Raw genomic sequence first — 22,343 nt, 5'->3', positions numbered from 1 at the left:
TTAAATACTCTATATTATCACTTATATGTGGAATCTAAAAAGTAAGACAAGTAAATGAGCATACCAAAACAGAAACAGACTCACAGAAACAAACTAGTGATTACCAGTGGAGAGAGGGAAGTGAGGATATGGGATTGAGAGACACAAATTACTATCTATAAAATAAATAAACAACAAGGATATATTGTATAGCATAAGGAAATATAGCCAATATTTTGTAATAACTTTAAATGGAGTATAATCTATAAAAATATTGATGTTTATGTTGTACACATGAAACATATATTATAAATAAACTATAGAGCAACTTAAAAAATCTAAATTAATTAAGGTCTGGTATAGAAATAAAATGATCAAATTATTGGAGATAATCTTGAGGAGTATTTGTATAGCCTTAGATTTGACAATAGGTGTGGGGAAAGTGGAGTTTCTTAAGTAAGACAGCACACCCAGAAGCTATAAACATATTTGATGGCATTATTACATTCAACAACACATTGTTTTCTATACACCCAGTGGTGCTAATGTAACCAAATATGCACTGTAAATATATTCTGACTCTATTGTTCATCTTTTAATTTTATTTTAATATTTAGTGTTTCTAATATACAATGAGCTTTTTATTGTTGTTCAGACACTCAGTTGTGTCCAACTCTTAGCTCTTGCCAATTAATAAAAATACAAATAATTGAAGAAAATAGGGAGCAAACTAGATATTCACAGAAGATAAAGTTTAAGCACTGACAAGCATATGAAATGATCTTCAATGTTTCTAAGTAGTAAGGGAAATGCAAAATATAACCATAACAAGGTATTTTTAACTCATCAGACTGGGAATAATTAAGAGTGAAAACATCTCCTGCTGCTGCTGATGTTTCTGATAAACAAGAGGGAGACCTACTAAGATCATTCATGGAAAGTACTCTGTAAATAACTGTTAATGTAAAAAGACTCACAACCTGTGACTCAGCAGCCCCATTTTTAAAGATCTCACTGTCTGAAGTTTAAAAAAAAAAACTTCAAAAAAATGGATACAAAAGCTATTTTTTATAATATGGAAGCACCAGTTGGGGAATGTTGAATAAAAAATTATGTTTACACCCATGCCCTGAAGCATCTATGTTAGCTCTATTTCCATTGGCCTGAAGAGATGTTTATAGTACACGTTAGTGAAAACAGAAAGTTTGAGAATATTGGGTAGCAAATGGTTCCATTTTAGTTTAAAAAAACCCCAAATTTAAACATTTTCATGTGTTAAATATCCAAATGAGAGTATCCTAGGACAAGACCATTTGTCTGAGTGTGGAGAAGGGCCAAAGGAGTTAAAGGCTGTACATGGGGCTCTTAATACCAGTTCCCATGATGAGTGAGATAAGAAATGGATTGACAAGCAAGTGTGAGATTATTCATTTTTACCAAATGCTATTATTCTTCCCATTAAAATAAGTATCCATTTTTTTAATAATTTAAAATCTAAGAGATAAAGATTTTAAAAAACTGAAGCTGTAGTAACGTTATGAGGCTAAGGTCATATGGAAAAGTACTGATGTGAAGCCATCTCACTCATGAATGAGTGAAATGTTGTGACTTCAGAGTGGGTCACAGAAGAGGCTCCCAGCCCCGCAAAACTGCCCTGTGGATGGGCCTTTGGCAAATGCACAGCATTCAGATTTGACAACCTTGAAGTGGAGCTCTCTGTCCATTCACCTTCAGCTGGGGTCAGCACAAGGCCTCCTCAGTGAAGAGAGAGTGTTAGTTTCCTTAGCAAGATGCAGAGCACTTGAAAGAGAGGAAATTGATGGAGTCAAGTTTTGGAGTTACATCAAGAGATGATGCGATCAGATACTTTTGAAATCAAGTAGGACACTATGGTCCTTCCCTCCTATGTCCTCGCCCTGCCTTTTGTCTGTGGAAAAACTTTAGCCAGAGAGGAAGTTTAATCAGAGAGATGAGAAAATGCAGAAGCAAAGAAAAGCAGTCAGACAATAATAGTTTAGTCATTAAGCATAGTTAAGGACATTCAGTTCTTCTCTGGGCCTTTAGATAATATTCTGAACCATGTCCTGTGATCTGTCTTGTAGATACTGAAACCCCCAGCAGGTGGAGGAAGATAACCACATGATGTCCAGACCGTAGCCATGACATAAGCTGCGACAATTCTGAGAACTGGCCTCAAGGAAATGGAAACAAACCAGCCCTGGAACTGAAGACTAATTGTACCTAAAACAATCACCACATGACCAACTTCAAGAAGACTGCCGGAGCTGACTCTGTCTGCATGAAGCCCCCTTTGTCTATAAAAACTCTTGCCCACTGGTTGTCAGTGGTGGGGTGTCAGCCTTTGGATTAGAGTCTGCCCTTTCCCCCACCTCAGTTGCCAGCATCTCAAATAAAGTAAACTTACCTTTCCACAGAACTTGTCTTGCTATTGGCTTTAGAGGGGTGAGTAGCCAAACCTCCACTTTTGGTTACACTTCCTACAGGGACAGGCTTAGAAAGGAGGCAGGACAGGGCTTCAGAAATGCAAATGAAGGAGGGAAGGGCTCTTCAATGTTCATCCTTCAACAGCAGTAAGAACTGACATGGACAGAGGACTGTCTTTTTCCAGACACCATCCTGAGAGCCTCAACATGCAACCCATTTAACTCTCCAACAACTAGATGAAGCTGGTCCTAATATTACCTTTATTCTCCAAATGAAGTAACTGGAAGACAGAAAAATTAATAGCTTATGGCCTTATGGCCGTATGGCAAGTCAGTGGTGGGGTGAAATTTAAACCGAAACAGTTTGGGTACTTATCTCTCAACAACTGTTTTCATATGCTTCCTGGAATATGCCAAGTTCCTTGACACTTTCAAGTCTAAAGTTTTCTCCTTTGTATGGAAAACACTTATTTCCTCATCCAATAGCAGCATCTCCTTTCCTGATCTCTTTCCTGCCTGACACCTGATACCTGTCATTTTTCACAGTATCTTAAGCGATACTTTCAAAATCTATATCAACACATTAGAGTATTGTCTCAAGGTTGACCAATATGGACCTACAACAAATGACAATTTCATGTTTTGATGTAGTATCTACCTGTGTTTTATGAATATTATTTATGGATATTTCCTTCCCACTAAGGAGGGACCCATCTCAGAGTCCAAATTTTTTAATCACTGTTTCTTCAACAGCTATCAGAATATATGCCAATACTATATATTTATTTAATGATTACGGAATATAAAAGTAAATGATGATGCAAAGAAATTCTGAAGTAAAAAAGGCAGATAAGGTGATGAATAATAGACGATAAAGCAAAAAACTTTGATAACATTAAATAGATGGTGCAGAACTGATAATTTAGCCACTTCTTAAGCATAGTTATCCATGCTGTTCATGAAATGTATCTTTCTATTGCACTATTAGTTAAGGCACTTTCACATCTGTTGATTAATTGATAGATTTCCTATTTCAGTTCCATAATATATAATCATGTTGAAGGATACACGTCCAGCAGAAGCAGAAATTGTAAGTGGTTTGGAAATATGTTACCATAAAATCTGATTCAAGTAATTCTTTAAAAATGGAAGATAATATGAGTCAGTATTATGACTGATTGAAAAGTGCACTTAAGATCAAAGAGACGATAACTAATGGAAGCTTTCATCAGAAGGCACTCGGGATGAAGCCTGTACCCTAGAGCACTGTTCTTTCTCCACTAAATACGTGTGGGCTAGAGAAACAGACTTTAAAAATATGGGATGTGGCTAAACTAAGTAAAATTTTTAAAGATAAATATAAATATAAGCCAGAACCAATAACTATAATCTATTTTATGAGGAAAGAAATGAATTTTTCAGATATATTGAATACTAAGTGCAAAGCTATTGGATAGAAAGGTTCTAAGGAAAGAAATGAATCTTTAAGATATATACTAAGTACGAGGCTATAAAGGGTTTAAAATAAGGATGACTAATATCATGGGCATAGGGGACAAACTGAGGTCTTGCAACTGTGATTTGCCGATTCTATAGTTCATGAACAAATCAATGTGATCTACCACAGACTCTGGAAAAACAGGGCTTGTTATACACCTGAGATCAATACTATCTTCTACTGCTTTCCTTTTTTAAATTCAAATACCATGATCACTTTTCTCCTTGCTACCTCAAAGTTTCTGTGAAGTTCATCCTTCATTTCTTCTTAATTCAAAGCCCCTCCTTCCTTCAGTGCTCTGGACTTACTATATTTCTGCCTTCATCTTTAAAATTTTAAAGCATTTTTTTTTTGATTGATTTCTAAGCTGATGCATATGTCTGTTTCACTAATCTTAAAATACACGAACCTGTTAGTGGCAGAAATTCTCAAAAGACTCACCATGTCATTGGCTTAACTTTCTCACTATCTATTTGATTCTTTCTTGTTTTCATCTGGCTTCCACCTTCCCCCTTGTACTGCACCTTTTTTCTGCAAAGTTTCAGAAACAAAGAACAGATAGTTGATGCAGAGGTCCCAGAGACCATAAGAAAGGGAAGCAAAACAAACAAACAAAAAAAGGTACAAGTAAGCCTTGGAAATGGGAAACACTGTCAAAATTATAGGAAATGTCCTGGAGAACAGCATGGGGAGAAGGGCTTAGTCGAGCCCTGTCCACCAAGGTGGGTTACAGTCAATCTGCGGGCATATCACATGGGGAAACTGTGCCTAGAAGAATCTGATCTTCATGAGACTCAGCAGAGGAAACACTGAAGAGTCAATGAGTTGACTCTTCACAAGCCGCTTTCATGACCAGCAAAGAGACATCATTGCTACAGTAACTGACAGCATGGTGCCTCCTACAATGATGTCTGTGTGTGGCAGGGAGCCACCTTTACTGTACACCTACAGATACCCGGGTTGTGGCGAGTGAAAGGAGAGTAGCAAAGAGAAGCATGCGGTCCATGAATAGTGTGGGTGAGAGACTGTCTGTGTTTAAGAAGCCTCCATGGGATTTCCCTGGTGGACCAATGGTTAAGAGTCCGCTTGCCAATGCGGAGGACACGGGTTCAATCCCTGGTGTGAGAGGATCCCACACACCATGGAACAACTAAGCCAGCGCCTATAACTACAGAGCCCACACTCTAGAGCCTGTGCTCCACAAGAGAAGCCGCCACAGTGAGAAGGCGCGCACCACAACTAGAAGACAGCCCCCGCGCGCCACAACTAGAGAGAGCCCACATGCCGCGAGAAGGACCCAGTGCAGCCAAAAGTAAATAGATCACTGTTTAACTGATGGAAAAAAGCTAATAATGCAGGCTAAATGTTGACATGTTTGTGAGTAGCACACACACACACACACACACGCAAAGGGAAAGATTAAAAAAAGAAGAAGAAGAAAGCCTCTATGGTTTGCTATTCTGAGGCTAAGAATTCAAATCCAAGAAAAACTCTCTCTGCTAGTTTGCACCACAGTATCTAAAACCTTGTATGGCTTTAGTATCTAAAACCTTATATTGTCTTCTTTTCTCTAGGACGCTGGATTTAACTGCCTTTCCACTCATTACAGGCCAGGGTTCAGAGAGGTCTTTGTGGGCATTGGTCCCACAGAGCATCAGAGTTAATTCCTTGAAATGTCTTGTCACACCCCCATTACTGACCACCACCCTCAAGACTCTGCAGGCAAAGGCTTGGTTGCACAATATAACCAGCTATAACTTGGTAAGAAGGAGGACAGCTTCTTAGAGAAACTCAGCTTCTTAGAACAGTGGGTCTTCTTAGAGTTAACCCAAGATAACTGCCACAAAACTTAGGCAGATGTTGTAGGCTTTCCAGTTCTGGGGAGAAGGGACCCTGAGAGTCAGATATTAAAATTTTTTCACGTAAGTTACAAAAGCAGAATTTATAAAATCATTTTTGGTTAAGAAGTAGCTGTCTTATATATCCAGAAAAATAGAACACAAAGAGACAAAATCATAAATATTTCAAACAGGTAACCACCATAAATTTCCCCTCATCAGTTAATTCAGTGATTAATTGCTGTCCTTCTGGATCTTGGGTTGCTAGTCACAACTGAAAGTGAGTTCTGGATATGCTGACCCAGTCCAGTGTTATAGTCTGAGCATTGTCTAAATGATGTCTACTGGAAGTCTGAACTCAGAGTCTATTATCTGATTGTCAGCATCAGTTTAAGGTTTTAGGTTATCTAAAAATCTTGGAAATTATCCTCAAGCTGACTTAGATTACCCTCAAGTTATTTTCAAGATGATCCTGACTTGAGAAAAGCTAGTCAGAATAATGATTCAATTAGAGTGAATAAAATCTAATTTTTTATAATCATAAACGTGTAGGAGTTAGCCTAGTTGATCAGTAAATTTACTTAAGTTTAGAAGAAGCAAACTCAAATAAAATAAAATATAAGCTTATTTTATTCTTAACAGTGATGAATCAGAAGACATAGCTTTTTTTTTTTAATAAACTAAAATGATTAAACTCATCTTGTTTGCTACAGAGTTATCTTAATTATGTCAGCCTGGACTCTCAAAACATACTCAGTTTTTGTAAGAAAACACATTCTAGATTTATTTCAACCTTGGGCTGGAATAGGATGACCTTTGTGGGCTGGATTCATCCCTCAGGTCAAGAATTTGTCATGTCTGTCTGGTATAAATGAGTCCTCATTAATTAAAACCAGTGGTCTTGAAATTTCTTCCTCATCTACTACCAGAAAATTTAAAGTTACACCTAATTTTTTGTTATTATATTAAGGATGTAGTTTCTGTCACATTAATATTACCTTTTAAATAAAATTATTATTGTAATACATCCAATGGAATTAAAATGATATATCAAACCTGAAAGGGATAAATTAACCCTGACTAAATGAAGCAAGTTCTCTAAAGTTCAGGGCACCATGCCCTAGTTTGTCCTAGATTGTAACAGGGGTACATTTAGTTCTGCAGCTGCTTTTAATATGTTCTATAAAGATCAAAGTTTTTAATTTGTGGAAATTAACATCAAAAAATAAAAGAACATATTGGACCAAAAGTAAACATAAGCTTTGCAACAGGTAATTCGTGGCTGTCTCTTAAATGAGCTCTTTATAAAGTAGAATTCACTACATCCCAAATTTTAGGTTAATTTAAATTTAGTAAATACATCGTAGCAATGGGCACTCAGAGATAAACAAGAATATCAAAGATGAAAAAGCAGAGAAATGGTCTATCGGTGACAACAAGCACAAGTTTTACACCTAAAGAAAGCAATGCACATGCATTATCCAGGAATCTTGTCACACACACACACACAAATCTCATCTGTGATTCTAAACAATTAGCACACAAGAAATTAAACAGTAATTTGGCCCATCAGAAGTAAACATGGAACATCTCACTTCCTCTGCCTTGAAATCATTGTTGTTGTTCAGTCTCCATGTCGTGTCCAACTTTTCATGATCCCATGAACTGCAGCATGCCCAGCTTCCTGGGCCCTCACTATCACCTGGAATTTGCTCAAGTTCAAGTTCATTGCATCAGTGATGCCATCCAACCATCTCATCCTCTGTCACCCTCTTCTCCTTCCACCTTCAATCTTTCCCAGCATCAGGGTCTTTTCCAATGAGTCAGCTCTTTGCATCAGATGACCAAAATATTGGAGCTTCAACTTCAGCATCAGTCCTTCCAATGAGTATTCAGGGTTGATTTCCTTTAGGATTGACTGGTTTGATCTCCTTGCTGTCCAAGGGACTCTCAGGAGTCTTCTCCAGAACCACAGTTGGAAAGCATCAATTCTTTGGCACTCTGCCTTCTTTACGGTCCAGCTCTCACAATCAGACATGACTACTGGAAAGACCATAGCCTTGACTATATGGACCTTTGTCAGCAAAGTGATGTCTTTGCTTTTTACCACATGGTCTATGTTTGTCATAGCTTTCCTGCCGAGAAGCAATCGTCTTCTAATTTCATGGCTACAATCAATCATGCAGAGTATCATTTCATACTATAGACATAAGTGAATGAGAGACTTTGCTTTCTTCTTAATGAGGAGACTGAAAATGCTTTTTATAAATCTTTAATAGTCCATTTCTAAAATTCATAGATAAGGCATAACAACTTGTCAGGATGTTTGGGCTGGATAAAATGAAGTGTTGCCATCTTCAGTAATTTTTACCGTTGTTTGGTTTTGCTTTCCTGAGACTCTAAGCATCAATGCTTTGACAGTAACTGAGAAATAGGAGGAAAGGACTTGTCCATAAAATGTTATCACTGCCACCACTCCAATCTGTAATGTATCTTGAGTTGAGAGTATACACACATAGGTTAAAATAACTTTCTAACTCCAGGCTTTAACTTTACCAAAGTTAACAGTAAGGCAAGAAAAGGCACAATGACTTACGGCTGACTCATGGGAACTTCAGTAAAGGTGGCTTTGCCAGAATCAATACTTTGAAATATTTCTTTGACACTTTGAAAACTTCACAACCAGTAATGCATGATAACAGTAAGGATAGGTGAAAAAACAGATTTCTTCTGAAAAGTAGAAGAGAGTCAATTATGAAAGAGAATACTGGAAAAAATCACAGATGTATTCTCAAGAATATTAATTTTAGGAACAAAAGATGGACTTAAGGATCTGGAAATAGATTTGTTCAAATCTTCCGTGTTTACAAGTCACTTTCAAAGTCTTCAGGACCTACCTCCAACCTCTCCCAAGATACATCAAAGTTTGAAGATTGTAAACCTAATTTGCTAAAATTACTTTAATGATATCTGTTTAACTTTCTAAAGGACTTTTAACAATGTAATCTCTTTAAATGGAATAGTAAAAGGGAATATAGCATAGATATAATTGTATGAAGATGCAATTGAAATTTTGTGTAAATTGACAGCCTATTTCTTAAATGTATCCAGAAATTCAAAGGACTGAGAAGAGCCAAGGTAATCTTGAAAACAAAAACTGGAGGAAATAAGAGGACTTAAAATATTGGATGTAAGACTTATGAAAAAAACAATGATAATTAAGACAATGTAGCGTGGGCTCAAGAAAAAACAGACCAGTGGGACAGAAACACATCCATACATGCACAGCTGCCTGATGTACAACCTGGTACAGAGAGGAAAAGGATGAGCTTTTTGAAATGATGCTGTGCAATTGTGTCAATAAGGACGAACATTGTATCTTGACCCCTAACCTCAAACCACATATAACAGTCAATTCCACATGAATTGTAGATCTCTGGTTGGATGGCATCACTGACCCAAAGGACATGAGGTTGAGCAAACTCTGGGAGATGGTGAAGGACAGGGAAGCCTGGCATGCTGTAGTTCATGGGGTCATAAACAGTCAGACACAGACATGATTGAGTGACTGAACAACAAGTGAAAGATAAAAATATAAAATTTGCAGAAGAATACATAAGAAAATATCTTTAATAACCTTGGGGAAAGTAGACTTTTTTTAAACACTATACCTAGAGAGGAAACATGATGGTAAGTAGGACTACATTAAAACGAATGTTTCTGTTTGTTAGAAGAATTCTTAAGGGAGTGAAATGGCAGTTCACAGAGTGAGACCAGATATTTGAAATACATGTATACAACAAATGCGTGTATGCACAATACATAAAGCACCCATAAAATCAAAATATAAAGGCAAAGAACCTCCATGCAAAACAATTGAATAGACACTTTCACATGACCAGTGAACATACTAAGATGCCCAAATGCATTAGCCATAAGGAGATACAAATTAAAATCACAATGCAATGCCATTTAAACAACAAACTCCAAGAATAAAATTTTTAAAAATTTAGAATCATGGACATAACAGTCTGTTGATTACCATGGAGGGGGGGTGTTGGGGGAGGGATGAACTGGGAGGCTGGGATTAAGAGATGCAAACTATTATATATAGGATGGAAAAGCAACAAGGTCCTACTGTATAGCACAGAGAATGACACTCAATATTCTGTGATAAACCATAATGGAAAAGAATATAAAAATGTCTATACATGTATCACTGAATCACTTTGCTGCACAGCAGTAACTGACACAAAATTGTAAATAAACTATACTTCAATAAAAAATATAGATTAAAGCAGATGTTGACAAGAATGGGATGCAACCTGAACTTTCATATTCTGATGTGAGTGTGTAAATTAGTATGATCACTATGGAGTGGGTTTCAAGACTTAGCAAATAAAAATTCCCCTTGTAGAGAAATACTTGGAAGTTTCTACTAAAGGTGGACATAGTATAACAAAGTGACAAAGGAATAACTCCTGATTTCTATAAACAATAAAAATAAACCTGTGTTCATCATGAGAGTGTATAATAATATTCATAGCAACACTATTTGTTATAGCTCCAAACTGAAAACAATGTTCATTATTCATTTAAATGGACATGCACATTGCAGTATATTCATGATCTGAAATACTATACAGCAGAGAAATTTAATGAACATTAAGGAAATTGCAACCCACTCCAGTACTTTGGTTGAAAAATCCCATGGATGGAGGAGCCTGCTAGGCTACAGTCCATGGGTCGCAAAGAGTCAGATACGACTGAATGACTTCAATCCACTTTCACTTTAAGTACAGGTAACCACATGGAAAATTCTGTAAGCCCAATGTTGAGTAAATGAAGCTAGATCCAAAATAGTACACACTATATCATTCCATGTATATAAAGTTTAAAAATCGGTAAAGGTAATCAATGGAGTTAGACGTTAAAATAGAAGTTACTTGGAGGATAAAGGAGGAAATAATCAATCCACGGGAAGGGGACAGAAAGCGGCTTTGGGACCGCTATCGTAATTGTTGATTCAATATGAGTTAGAAGAGTGTTTCCACTTTGTGAAAACTCAGTGAACTGTGCACTTCGTGTTTGGATGATATACATCAAAATGATTTGTTAGCTTTTAAACTAAACTTATGTATGGAAGAACTTAAAATATATGAAAATAATAGCATTTATGTGAAGGTGGGTTGGTATAAACAAAGTTAAAATAGTCTAACATCCTTGTATTCCCCAGAAACAGTAAAACTGCCAATTTACCAAACCAACCTATTTCTAACAAATAAACTTGACTTGTACAGCTGATTGGGTTAGGTGACTTTTTGTTGTAATTAATTTATATTACATAGTCAGCATGAATCCGTCACCTAGAAAGTAGAAGCTATTTGCATAAACAGTTCAGAGAAAGATGTTTAGGTGAAAAGAGAAAATAAAAATACACCTTTTAGGGTTCCAGAAATAGATTACTATATACCACTGTAATTTTAGGACTACATTAAGAAGACAGATAACTTAAGCCAAAGTTAATTTTCCTATCCATGCTTTCAAGTCTTCTGTGTATAAACAGAATTTTAACTCCAGTGGTGCCCCAGGAACAGAGTAGCAGACTTGATTCTAAAGAGGCAAATCTATAAGGCCAAGGGCAGAGAGACAAGAGATGAGTTTAGCAGCATCTGGGTGCTGTGGGAGATTTTCATTAATATGTCTCAGATATGTGTGTTCTAAGTTGCTTCAGTTGTGTCTGATGCTTTGTGACCCTATGAACTGTAGGGAAAGATTGAGGGCAGGAGGACAGGGGGAGAGAGAATGAGATGGTTAGATGGCATTGCTTGCTCAATTAACATGAGTTTGAGCAAACTCAGGAAGATAGTGAAGGACAGGGAAGCCTGGCGTGCTGCAGTCCATGGGGTCTCAAAGAGACACGAATTAGTGACTGAACAATAGCATTATTCATCTAGTGACGAATTAGTGACTGAACAATAGCATTATTCATCTAGCAATGTTCTTTTAAACACAAGGCATAAATCATGTGATGCACACATGTGCATGAATATGTGTCTATGTGTGTATATGTGTGTATGTATGTATATGTGTGTGTATGTATGTATGTGTGTGTATGTATGTATATGTCTGTATATGTGTGTGTCAGTTAATCTTCATCTACATGTGTGGGATACTTAGTCTGCTTTTGAAATATACTAATCTATTAATCCCCCTGGAGGAGGACATGGCAAGCCACTCCAGTATTCTTGCCTGGAGAATCCCATGAACAGAGGGGCCTGCAATCTATTAATTAGCATATTACTGGTAAAATAATTTTTCATTGGGAAACTATACTGTGTTCAAGAAATTTTATGCATGTTGTTCTCCTCTTGAAGGTATGAGATGTAAGAATCTGGAAAACCTGGCAGTCTGCCTTTTGGAGGAAAACACTCCAAATCCAGAGCGCTATGTGGTCCTGTGTCTTTCACTCCACAGAGCCCCTGGACCCAACTAAATGGTTGGTCACCTTTCCCTCGGGGATGTCAGAGGGTTCTTTGCTTTACTGTTCAGTTCTCCTGGCAATATACCTTCTGATAGGTCAGCATTCATTCTTGGTAGGAGGTGCCCCTGCCATGCTGAATGTTGATTTTGAACTTTACCTCCATGATGCCCAACTTAGAGCAGACATCCTTTCACAGTGCTTGTAAAAGTGACTGAGAGTGCAGTGGAGACTCAGCTAGCCTTGCAGCACCCTGCATAACTGCCTTTCTGCCTTCGTCAAATTAACACGTGTATGTATGCTAAGTCTCTTCAGGTGTGTAAGACTCTGTGACCCTATGGACTGTAGCCCACCAGGCTCCTCTGCCCATGGGATTCTCCAGGCAAGAATACTGGAGTGGGTTGTCACACCCTCCTCCAGGGGATCTTCCCTACCCAGGGATGGAAACTGCAGCTCCTGCAACTCCTGCATTACAGGCAGATTCTTTACTGCTGAGTCACTGAGGAAGCCCAAATTAACATGTATTAGCTATATTTTGGGCTTCCCTAGTGGTTCAGCAGTAAAGAATCTGCCTAGCAATGCAGGAGACTTGGGTTTGATCCCTGCTTGGGAAGATCCCTGGAGAAGGAAATGGTAACATTTTCTCCGCAGTTCCTTCAGTGAGAGTTGAAAGAAAGGGAAGTATGTTTTCTTATACTTTTCTTTCATCCAAATTTCCAGTTTTCTCCAAATACATTGTCATCGCCTCTGCTGAAAATCACTACAAACCATGTCTTTGCACATAAATTCAACAACATTGGGACCAATAGATGGGGGATTTAATAGCAAGTAGGGACTCTAATCACTGGTGGTCCCTTTCTAAGTGAGATTACACCTTCCTATGTTCCCAACTTCACTTCCTATGTTCCCAGACTGTCACGCATCACATAGAACCTCTCTGATGCGTGTGTGTCTTTACTCCTCAACATGGTGGCCTGTGGTAAGCCTGAAACCTCCAATCTTACCAACACTTTGTAGCCAAAGATAGAGGCAGCCATGAAGCCTGAACCCCCACAGGCCATCCTTTTCGCCTCCACCCTCACCTCGCTCCAATACTTTACCTCAGGATTTGCAAACTTCTACTGTAACAATCCAGAGAGTAAATATTTTAGGCTTTGTACACCACAGTGTGTAACAATTATGACAAATGTCAACAACTGATGTCAATTCTGCTGTGGTAGCACCCAGGCAGCCACAGATAATATATAAATGAAGGAGTGTGGCTGTGTTACCATCAAATTTCATTCATGGACATTTGAATTTCATAGTTTTCACGAAATGCTGCTCATGACACTTTTTTAACCATCTAAAAGTATAAAGCCATACGTAGTTTTTTGCTTGTTTGTTTAGTTGCTAAGTCACGTCCTACTCTCTTGTGACTCTATGGATTGTAGCTTGCCAGGATTATCTGCCCACTGGATTTTTCGAGCTTGCAGTTGCACAAAGATGGAAGGCAAATAGATTTTGCCTGATGATGTTTGCCACCTCCTGCCCTTTCCCATCTTTGGTCTTTGTTAGCTGAATGATAAGTCAGGGAGCAGATGTACTCACAGCTGTCCCTGGAATGTCATCAAGCTTTCTTAATTGTGATAACCCTCTTCTAGGCAAAACAATGAATAGAAGACCTGAGTTAAACCAGTGGCCAGGTTTTTCATCCAAGTCAAAATTGCATATATACAAGATTTAGGGGTCAAGATTAGTATCAATCAGGATGATTCTCTTATTTCCATGGGCAGTTACACGCTCTCCAGACATATTCAAAGCTGGAGAATATTTAACACAACTGGATTTTATTCCATTTTACATGAAGAACTACAAGCCTCATCTCCCATTTCTTCCTTCTGGACCTGCCCTGTGGGACAGAATCTTTACAGGAGAGATTAATGCCTTCTCCACCCTCCTACAAAACTACTTTGATCATTTCTGAAATTCCACCCTGAACTGCTGTCATTATTACAGTTGTGTTTATGCATGGTTGATTGGAAGCAAAGTACTTTGCATCCCACAGTCAAGTTAAAAGTCATACAAACTGAAGCCCTTTCCTACTATACACACTCAAATTAGGACAAGTAATTTTGTACTGGTACTTTATCTGTTTTAATCTGTGTCTAAATCAATAGTAGTGAGATGGTAACAGGCAGGAAGGCCAGGGGTCTCCAAACAGAGGAAATAGGCTGCAAGTGTCAGACTTTTCTCTCTCTCTCTCTCTTAAGCGGCAGGAGGAAACAAACTAGTGTTACATTTTTTTCCCTTCTCTATATTTATGGCCCAGGATGACTCACCTGGTGCCAAGATTATCTCAAAATGCTTCTTGTGGGTGAGGTCTGGTGCCATTCTCTGAGTTTTGAGACATTTCCTTTCTTTAATTAGCAGACTACTAGTAGTTATATAATATCCAGCTTTTAAAAAGTGAGAAATAGACTTAAGGGGCTAGATATGATAGACAGAGTGCCTGATGAGCTATGGATGGAGGTTCGTGACATTGTACAGGAGACAGGAATCAAGACTATCCCCAAGAAAAAGAAATGCAAGACAGCAAAATGGCTGTCTGAGGAGGCCTTACAAATAGCTGTGAAAAGAAGAGAAGCGAAAAGCAATGGAGAAAAGGAAAGATATACCCATTTGAATGCAGAGTTCCAAAGATTAGCAAGGAGAGATGAGAAAGCCTTCCTCAGTGATCTATGCAAAGAAATAGAGGAAAATAATAGAATGGGAAAGACTAGAGATCTCTACAAGAAAATTAGAGATACCAAGGGAACATTTCATGCAAATATGGGTTCAATAAAGAACAAAAATGATAGGAACCTAACAAAAGCAGAAGATATTAGGAAGAGGTGGCAAGAATACACAGAAGAACTGTACAAAAAAGATCTTCATGACCCAGATAATTACAATGATGTGATCACTCACCTAAAGCTAGACATCCTGGAATGTGAAGTCAAGTGGGCCTTAGGAAGCATCATTATGAACAAAGTTAGTGGAGGTGATGTAATACCAGTTGAACTATTTCAAATCCTGAAAGATGATGCTATGAAAGTGCTGCAATCAATATACCAGCAAATTTGGAAAACTCAGCAGTGGCCACAGGACTGGAAAATGTCAGTTTTAATTCCAATCCCAAAGAAAGGCAATACCAAAGAATGCTCAAACTACTGCACAATTGCCCTCATCTCACAAGCTAGTAAAATAATGCTTAAACTTCTCCAAGCCAGGGTTCAGCAATATGTGAACCGTGAACTTCCAGATGTTCAACTGGTTTTAGAAAAGGCAGAGGAACCAGAGATCAAATTGCCAACAACCACTGGATCATTGAACAAACAAGAAAGTTCCAGAAAAACATCTATTTCTGCTTTATTGACTATGCCAAATCCTTTGACTCTGTGGATCACAATAAACTATGGAAAATTCTAAAAGAGATGGGAATACCAGACCACCTGACCTGCCTCTTGAGAAACCTGTATGCAGGTCAGGAAGCAGCAGTTAGAACTGGACATTGAACAATAGACTGGTTCCAAATAGGAAATGGAGTACATCAAGGCTGTATATTGTCGCTCTGCTTATTTAACTTATATGCAGAGTACATCATGAGAAACCCTGAGCTGGAGGAAGCACAAGCTAGAATCAAGATTGCCAGGAGAATTATAACCTCAGTTATGCATATGACACCACCCTTATGGCAGAAAGTGAAGAACTAAAGAGCCTCTTGATGAAAGTGAAAGAGGAGAGTGAAAAAGTTGGCTTAAAGCTCAACATTCAGAAAACTAAGATCATGGTATCTGGTCCTATCACTTCATGGCAAATAGATGGGGTAACAGTGGAAACAGTGGCTAACTTTATTTTTCTGGGGTCCAAAATCACTGCAGATCGTGATTGCAGCCATGAAATTAAGATGCTTGCTCTTGGAAGGAAAGTTATGACCAACCTAGACAGCATATTAAAAAGCAGAGACGTTATTTGCCAACAAAGGTCCATCTAGTCAAGGCTATGGTTTTCCCAGTGGTCATGTATGGATGTAAGAGTTGGACTATAAAGAAAGCTGAAGGCCGAAGAATCGATGCTTTTGAATTGTGATGTTGGAGATGACTCTTGAGAGTCCCTTGGACTACAAGGAGATCCAACCAGTCCATTCTAAAGGAGATCAGTCCTGGGTGTTCATTGGAAGGACTGATGCTGAAGCTGAAATTCCAATACTTTAGCCACCTGATGTGAAGAGCTGACTCATTTGAAAAGACCCTGATGCTGGGAAAGATTAAAGGCGGGAGGAGAAGGGGACGACAGAGGATGAGATGGTTGGATGGCATCACCAACACAATGGACATGGGTTTGGGTGGACTCCGGGAGTTGGTGATGGACAGGGAGGCCTGGCGTGCTGTGGTTCATGGGGTTGCAAAGATTTGGACATGACTGAGCGACTGAACTAAACTGAAAGACTATCAGGGGGGTAGGTACTGATTCTGCCGCCTTCTGATGTCTATGTCAGAAGCTTTCTCTTTTATACTTTAGTAAAACTTTACTACATTAACACTCTGAGCGATCAACCCTCGTCTCTGGCCCCAGACTGAATTCTTCTCCTCCAGAGGCCAAGAATCCAGGCATCTTTCGTGGTTCAGCAACAACCTTTCAGTAGGGTTTGAAAACTTTAAGGCTAAAGACGTTTATTTAATAGCACCCCATCCATGGATACATCTGATTGATGTTACTACAAGGGAATGACCAGGTTTTTAAGTGCTACAGTTATATATGCATACTATAAATGGATTTTTCTATGGTGAGACAAATGAGCTAAATTTCATGTATCTGCATTTTCCAAATTCATACAATAATCCTATTGTATGTTTTTTATTTTTACAAAATGATTTTTAAATCTTAGGAAATAAATAGAGCAATTTTCATCAATTTTCAAAAGAAGAAACCAGAACTAGCTCAGAGAAAAAGTGCAGAGTATTACTACTGTCCTGAGCAGGCCCCAATTTTTCTGATTCCCAGGTTAGTGATTTTTGGATTCTATACCTTCCAGAACAACCCTCAGACAAGCTGGGTTATGTGCCAATGAACTTAATGACGACACTTAATGAAGGTAATAAAACTAGGGAATTACCTGACAAAAAGTCACTTTAATTTTACTTTCAAACCTTGGGTCTGGCTTTAATTTACCAGACTAGTACTTCATTCTTCCAGCCATATAATCTATGAACTCGCAGCAAAAAGTGTAGGGTGTGCTTCAGTCCACACATTGCTTTCCAGTGATCTGTCTCCAGCTGGGACAGTTTCCTCTATTGAGGGAACACGCCTCTTCCTGTTTAGATAGAAGTTGGGGTTTTTTTTGTTATCAGAGAGAAGCCAAGTCACACATACATGACACAAACTGAATAAAATTATTGGTTTTTAAATACTTTATTACATTAATTTTAGTTTCCTGAGTAGATGAATACAATCAAGCTAGCAAATTGGTTTGGTCACTGAGAAAATGAAACATTTCTGAAACCTCACAAAACATTGTAGTGTGCAAACCAGAAGTAGTCAGGTTTTCATTTCTTCACAGAACAGTCACTGAAGCAATGTGCTACATCATAAGAGCTTTCACTGCTGCCTTCCAGTCTCTAAACTGCACAAGAAAGAAAACAAACTTTGAAGGGAATTTCCAGGCAACTGTAGTCAAAAATTATCCAGGAAGCTGCAGGTGGGATGGCATTACATGAAACCTCATACTTGCCTCAAAACCTAGGCTACTGAAGTCTACAATAAAATTCACATTTTCTTTACAAATAAATTACATTTAGGAAAATTACCTCTACATTAATTCCCAAACTAGTCGATTATTTGTAGTCTTATCAGCAAACTTCGCATTAGGTTGTTGTATTCTATTACTTAAAGTACTTATGATTCAACACTGAGTGACATTTGTATATACAGTCACAGTTTAAGAGACAAGTAGTTGGCTTGAATTTCTGAATTAGGAATGAAACAAGCTCTTAAATGGCTTTGTTTAAATAATAACACAAAGGCCCAACAGGGTTTTAAAACCAACACAAAGAGACTAACATTTTTAAAAATCGGCTATTTTAGTTCATTAAAGTATATTTCACAGCTGCTATAATGTGTCTTGCACTGACACCAAACATACTCAGTAATTCACTAGGTTTCCTGTTTCTTTCAGACACTCCTGACACCGACAGCTGATGAACATGGATGTCAGGCTCCCCAGACACTACTGCACACACGGCTTCACCAATGCCACCTTCTTGGTAATGATCTTCCACTGTGACAATCCGGCCACCAGTAGCTTTTGCACAGGAGATGATGGTGGCAGCATCCAGGGGTTTAATGGTAAACAGGTCAATAACACAGATAGAAATATCTTGCTGAGAAAGAGCATCAGCAGCTGCTAAGGCTTCATGCAGAGTAATTCCAGCTCCAATTACTGTGACTTTGTCATTATTACTGTGGCGGATGACCTTGGCCATTCCAATCTCAAAATTTTCTTGTGGGGTATAAATAACTGCAGTTGCTGATTGGCTGGTCCGAATGAAGCACATTCCTTTGGTATTGGCAGCCAGATAAACAGCGTGCTCTGTTGAGACAGCATCACTTGGGAGGAAAACAGTGCAATTTGGAATGCTTCGGAACATGGCTAGATCTTCCAAGGCCATCTGGGACGGGCCATCTTCAGCAACAGACACCCCACAGTGAGAACCAATAAGATTTATATTAGTTTGAGATATGGCTCCCATCCGGATCTGATCAAATGCTCTAGTCAAAAAGGCAGCTAAAGTGGTAACAAAAGTAATGGTTCGACCACGTGTGGCACAGCCCAGTGCCACACTCACCATGTTTTGTTCTGCAGAAAAACACTCAATAAAACGCTCAGGATGTTCTTTCTTGAATATTTCAAAAAAGGTGGAGTTCTTTGGGTCACCATCCAGAACAACAACTCTTTCATTTGCAAGGCCCAGTTTAGCCAGAGCCAAACCATATGCTTTCTGAGTAGCTACCTTGTCACCAACTTTATAATCAGGCAAACAGGTCATTTTTATATTTGTGATGCTGACTGGAGGTGAACTTTCAACAGGAGGTTTTGGTAGGAGATTCCTGTTGGTCTGTATCTGACTTTCAATTACTCTAATGATTTCATCTGCTTTTTCTTTTGGCATTGGCTTTCCATGCCAATTTTCTGCATCCTCAACATTTGGAATACCCCGTCCCTTGAAGGTCTTTGCAATTATGGCAGTGGGCTTGTTCTTCCCTTGAGCAGCTTGAGAAAAGGCCTGGCACAACGCTTCCACATCATGGCCATCCACTAAGTAAGTGTTCCATCCAAAGGCCTCGCAGCGATTCCGATAGATGTCTGTGCAGTGCTTCAGGGGCGCAACGCCACTTTGCCCCAAGCGGTTCACGTCAAACACTGCCACGAGATTGTCCAAACCGTAGCGGGAAGCAAAGGCCAAAGCTTCCCAGACGGAGCCTTCTGAGGACTCACCGTCACCCAGAAGGCAGAATACCCGGTAGCTGGCTTTGTCCAAGTACTTGCCAGTATAAGCCATTCCACACGCAGCCCCCAACCCTTGCCCGAGCGATCCTGTCGCCACATCCACAAACGACAGCCTTGGGGTAGGATGTCCCTCAAGGTCACAATGAATTGTCCTCAAATTCAGCAGGTCGGGTTCACTGATGCCGCCCGCCTCCACCCAGGCAGCATAGAGCAGTGGAGCTGCATGACCCTTGGAAAGGACGAATCTGTCGTTGTCGGGGTGAGCGGGCTCAGTCTGTCTGTACCTCATCGTGTGGAAGAAGAGCACCGACACGATCTCTGCCGCGCTGCAACACGATGTGGGGTGGCCGGAGCCAGAGGCACACGTAGCCCTGATGGAATGGACGCGCAGGCGGTTGGCCAGGTCCTGCAGCACTTGCACTGTGGTCGCGTCCGGCATCGCGCTGTCCGCCATGTTGGCACCTTCCCAGGTTCCTGTGCGGGGCAGACGGGGCGGTGCCACGGCGGTTGCTTCACGTGACGTCATGCCTGGCCTCGCCTCGGGAAACGCGCTCTGGAGGTTCTGTCAGTTAATGGTGACCCCAGCGGCCAGGGCCACCGGCCCTGGAAACAGCAGTGCGGCTTCATCTTGTGACGGGAGTCCTGGCCCCACCTCTGGAAGGAGCCTGCTTACCACCCGGGCCTAGGTCCTCGCAGTGCTCCACAGGCTCCTTTCAGTCATTTATATGCTTAACATTATTAAAAATAATTAAGCTTCTTTATACTTTTCCTTGTTATAAATTCAAAAGGGCTTTCTTTTATCCTTGTATTATGGGATGCTGTTTGTTGAGGTCCTGCTGCTTTTTCCTGCCTTGAGGCTGCCTGAGACATCCACACTGTTCTGTGCCTGGGTGCTCGGTTGCAAAGTCCAGTCAGACTCCTCATTCCTGAGGACTGTAGGCTCCTCTGTTCATAGAATTTTCCAGGCAGGAATATTGGCGTGTGTTGCCATTTCCTCTTTCAAGGGCTCTTCCCTGACCCAGGGATAGAACCCAAGTGTCCTACATCTCCTGCATCGGGAAATGAATTCTTTACCACTGAGCCACCTGGGAAGCCTGTGCACTGTTCTGTAGCCCAGCATTAATGGAAATAATCCAGTTAATCAGTCTAATGGATATGGCAACACCGTGTCAATGAGACTTTTCAGAGCAGCTGAAAATTTATTTATTTTTAATTCCAGGATAATTGCTCTTCAGCTTTGTGTTGGTGAAAATTCTGACTCTGACTCACAGATAGAAATACGATAATTTGACCAAAATTTTCACGAGGATCAAATTTAGACCTGCTGAATGGTAAGGTACCTAGAACTGCAATTTCCCCCACATATCCTAAAATACAGTTACTAATACTACTTTTTAAACATAATTAACTTACTTGATGTAGTTATATAACTAAACTTGTGCCACTGAGTGCTTCTACCAGTCCAAGGTTTTATATAGCATGTTATCTAAAAACACAATGACAATACCTCTCCCATGCTGTGGTATTAAACAGCTTGATTCTTGAGTAATAATACTTAGTTTTAACTTCACATTAAAATCATCACACTGGAAACAAATAAAACAGACTTATCTCCTGGACTCCACCTCAGGAGAAGCTAAATTATAATCCATGGGACTAGAGTTTCAGACAGTATAGTTTTAATGTACTTGTTAATTCTCTGGGAGGAAAATAAAACAAATTTAGTGTTGCCAAGAGAGATCAAAATGGAGCTGGAAGGCTACGGAGAAAGTGATTCTGGAAGGACTTTGAACTTCTGATCACTTACGGTCTTAACTCAGGCATCCAGAACTCTGCCCTATGTTTCAGAAATTTAAGGTGCTTGTTGGACCATTACCCTAAATAGCTCCAACATCATATCTCTTAAGAACAAATATCTTCTTCCTACACAAGGATCAGTGATAATTCTTTCCAGAGAGCTTTAACAAACTTGACATTTGTCTTTATAAGTCCCTGGCTCTTTACTTCCTTGAACACTCTTTCAGCTTCACCCCAATTGGTGCTTCCAGAATGGCAATTCATAAGACCCCCAAATAAAGCTCTTTGCTCTTGGCAGCATTGATATGGGTTATTGTTTGACTGATCATTGAAAAAGCAAGAGAGTTGCAGAAAAACATCTATTTCTGCTTTATTGACTACGCCAAAGCCTTTGACATTGTGGATCAACTGTGGAAAATTCTGAAAGAGATGGGAATACCAGACCACCTGACTTGCCTCTTGAGAAACCTGTATGCAGGTCAGGAAGCAGCAGTTAGAACTGGACATGGAACAACAGACTGGTTCCAAATAGGAAAAGGAGTACGTCAAGGCTGTATATTGTCACCCCCTGCTTGTTTAACTTATATGCAGAGTACATCATGAGAAACGCTGGGCTGGAAGAAGCACAATCTGGAATCAAGATTGCTGGGAGAAATATCAATAACCTCAGATATGCAGATGACACCACCCTTATGGCAGAAAGTGAAGAGAAACTAAAAAGCCTCTTGATGAAAGTGAAAGAGGAGAGTGAAAAAGTTGGGTTAAAGCTTAACATTCA

General features: G+C 39.4%; 1 protein-coding gene across 1 annotated transcript; it reads right to left on the bottom strand.

Moving 5' to 3' along the window:
• Positions 1-17,773: 17,773 nt before the first annotated feature.
• On the bottom strand, positions 17,774-21,947 carry TKTL2 (transketolase like 2). The gene has a single exon (XM_065907374.1). It carries the CDS (start codon positions 20,292-20,294, stop codon positions 18,342-18,344), a length of 1,953 nt encoding a protein of 650 aa, XP_065763446.1. The 5' UTR covers positions 20,295-21,947; the 3' UTR covers positions 17,774-18,341.
• Between the last annotated feature and the right edge of the window lie 396 nt (positions 21,948-22,343).

The sequence above is a fragment of the Muntiacus reevesi genome, chromosome 16 (assembly GCF_963930625.1).
Source record: "Muntiacus reevesi chromosome 16, mMunRee1.1, whole genome shotgun sequence".
NCBI lineage: Eukaryota > Metazoa > Chordata > Mammalia > Artiodactyla > Cervidae > Muntiacus > Muntiacus reevesi.
Note: the sequence above shows the minus strand (reverse complement) of the source record. Positions and strands in the feature narration are given on the sequence as shown.

What these genes read in the sequence shown, in the direction of transcription:
- TKTL2 (XM_065907374.1), bottom strand. Translation starts at nt 20,294, where the DNA reads ATGACGTCACGTGAAGCAACCGCCGTGGCACCGCCCCGTCTGCCCCGC.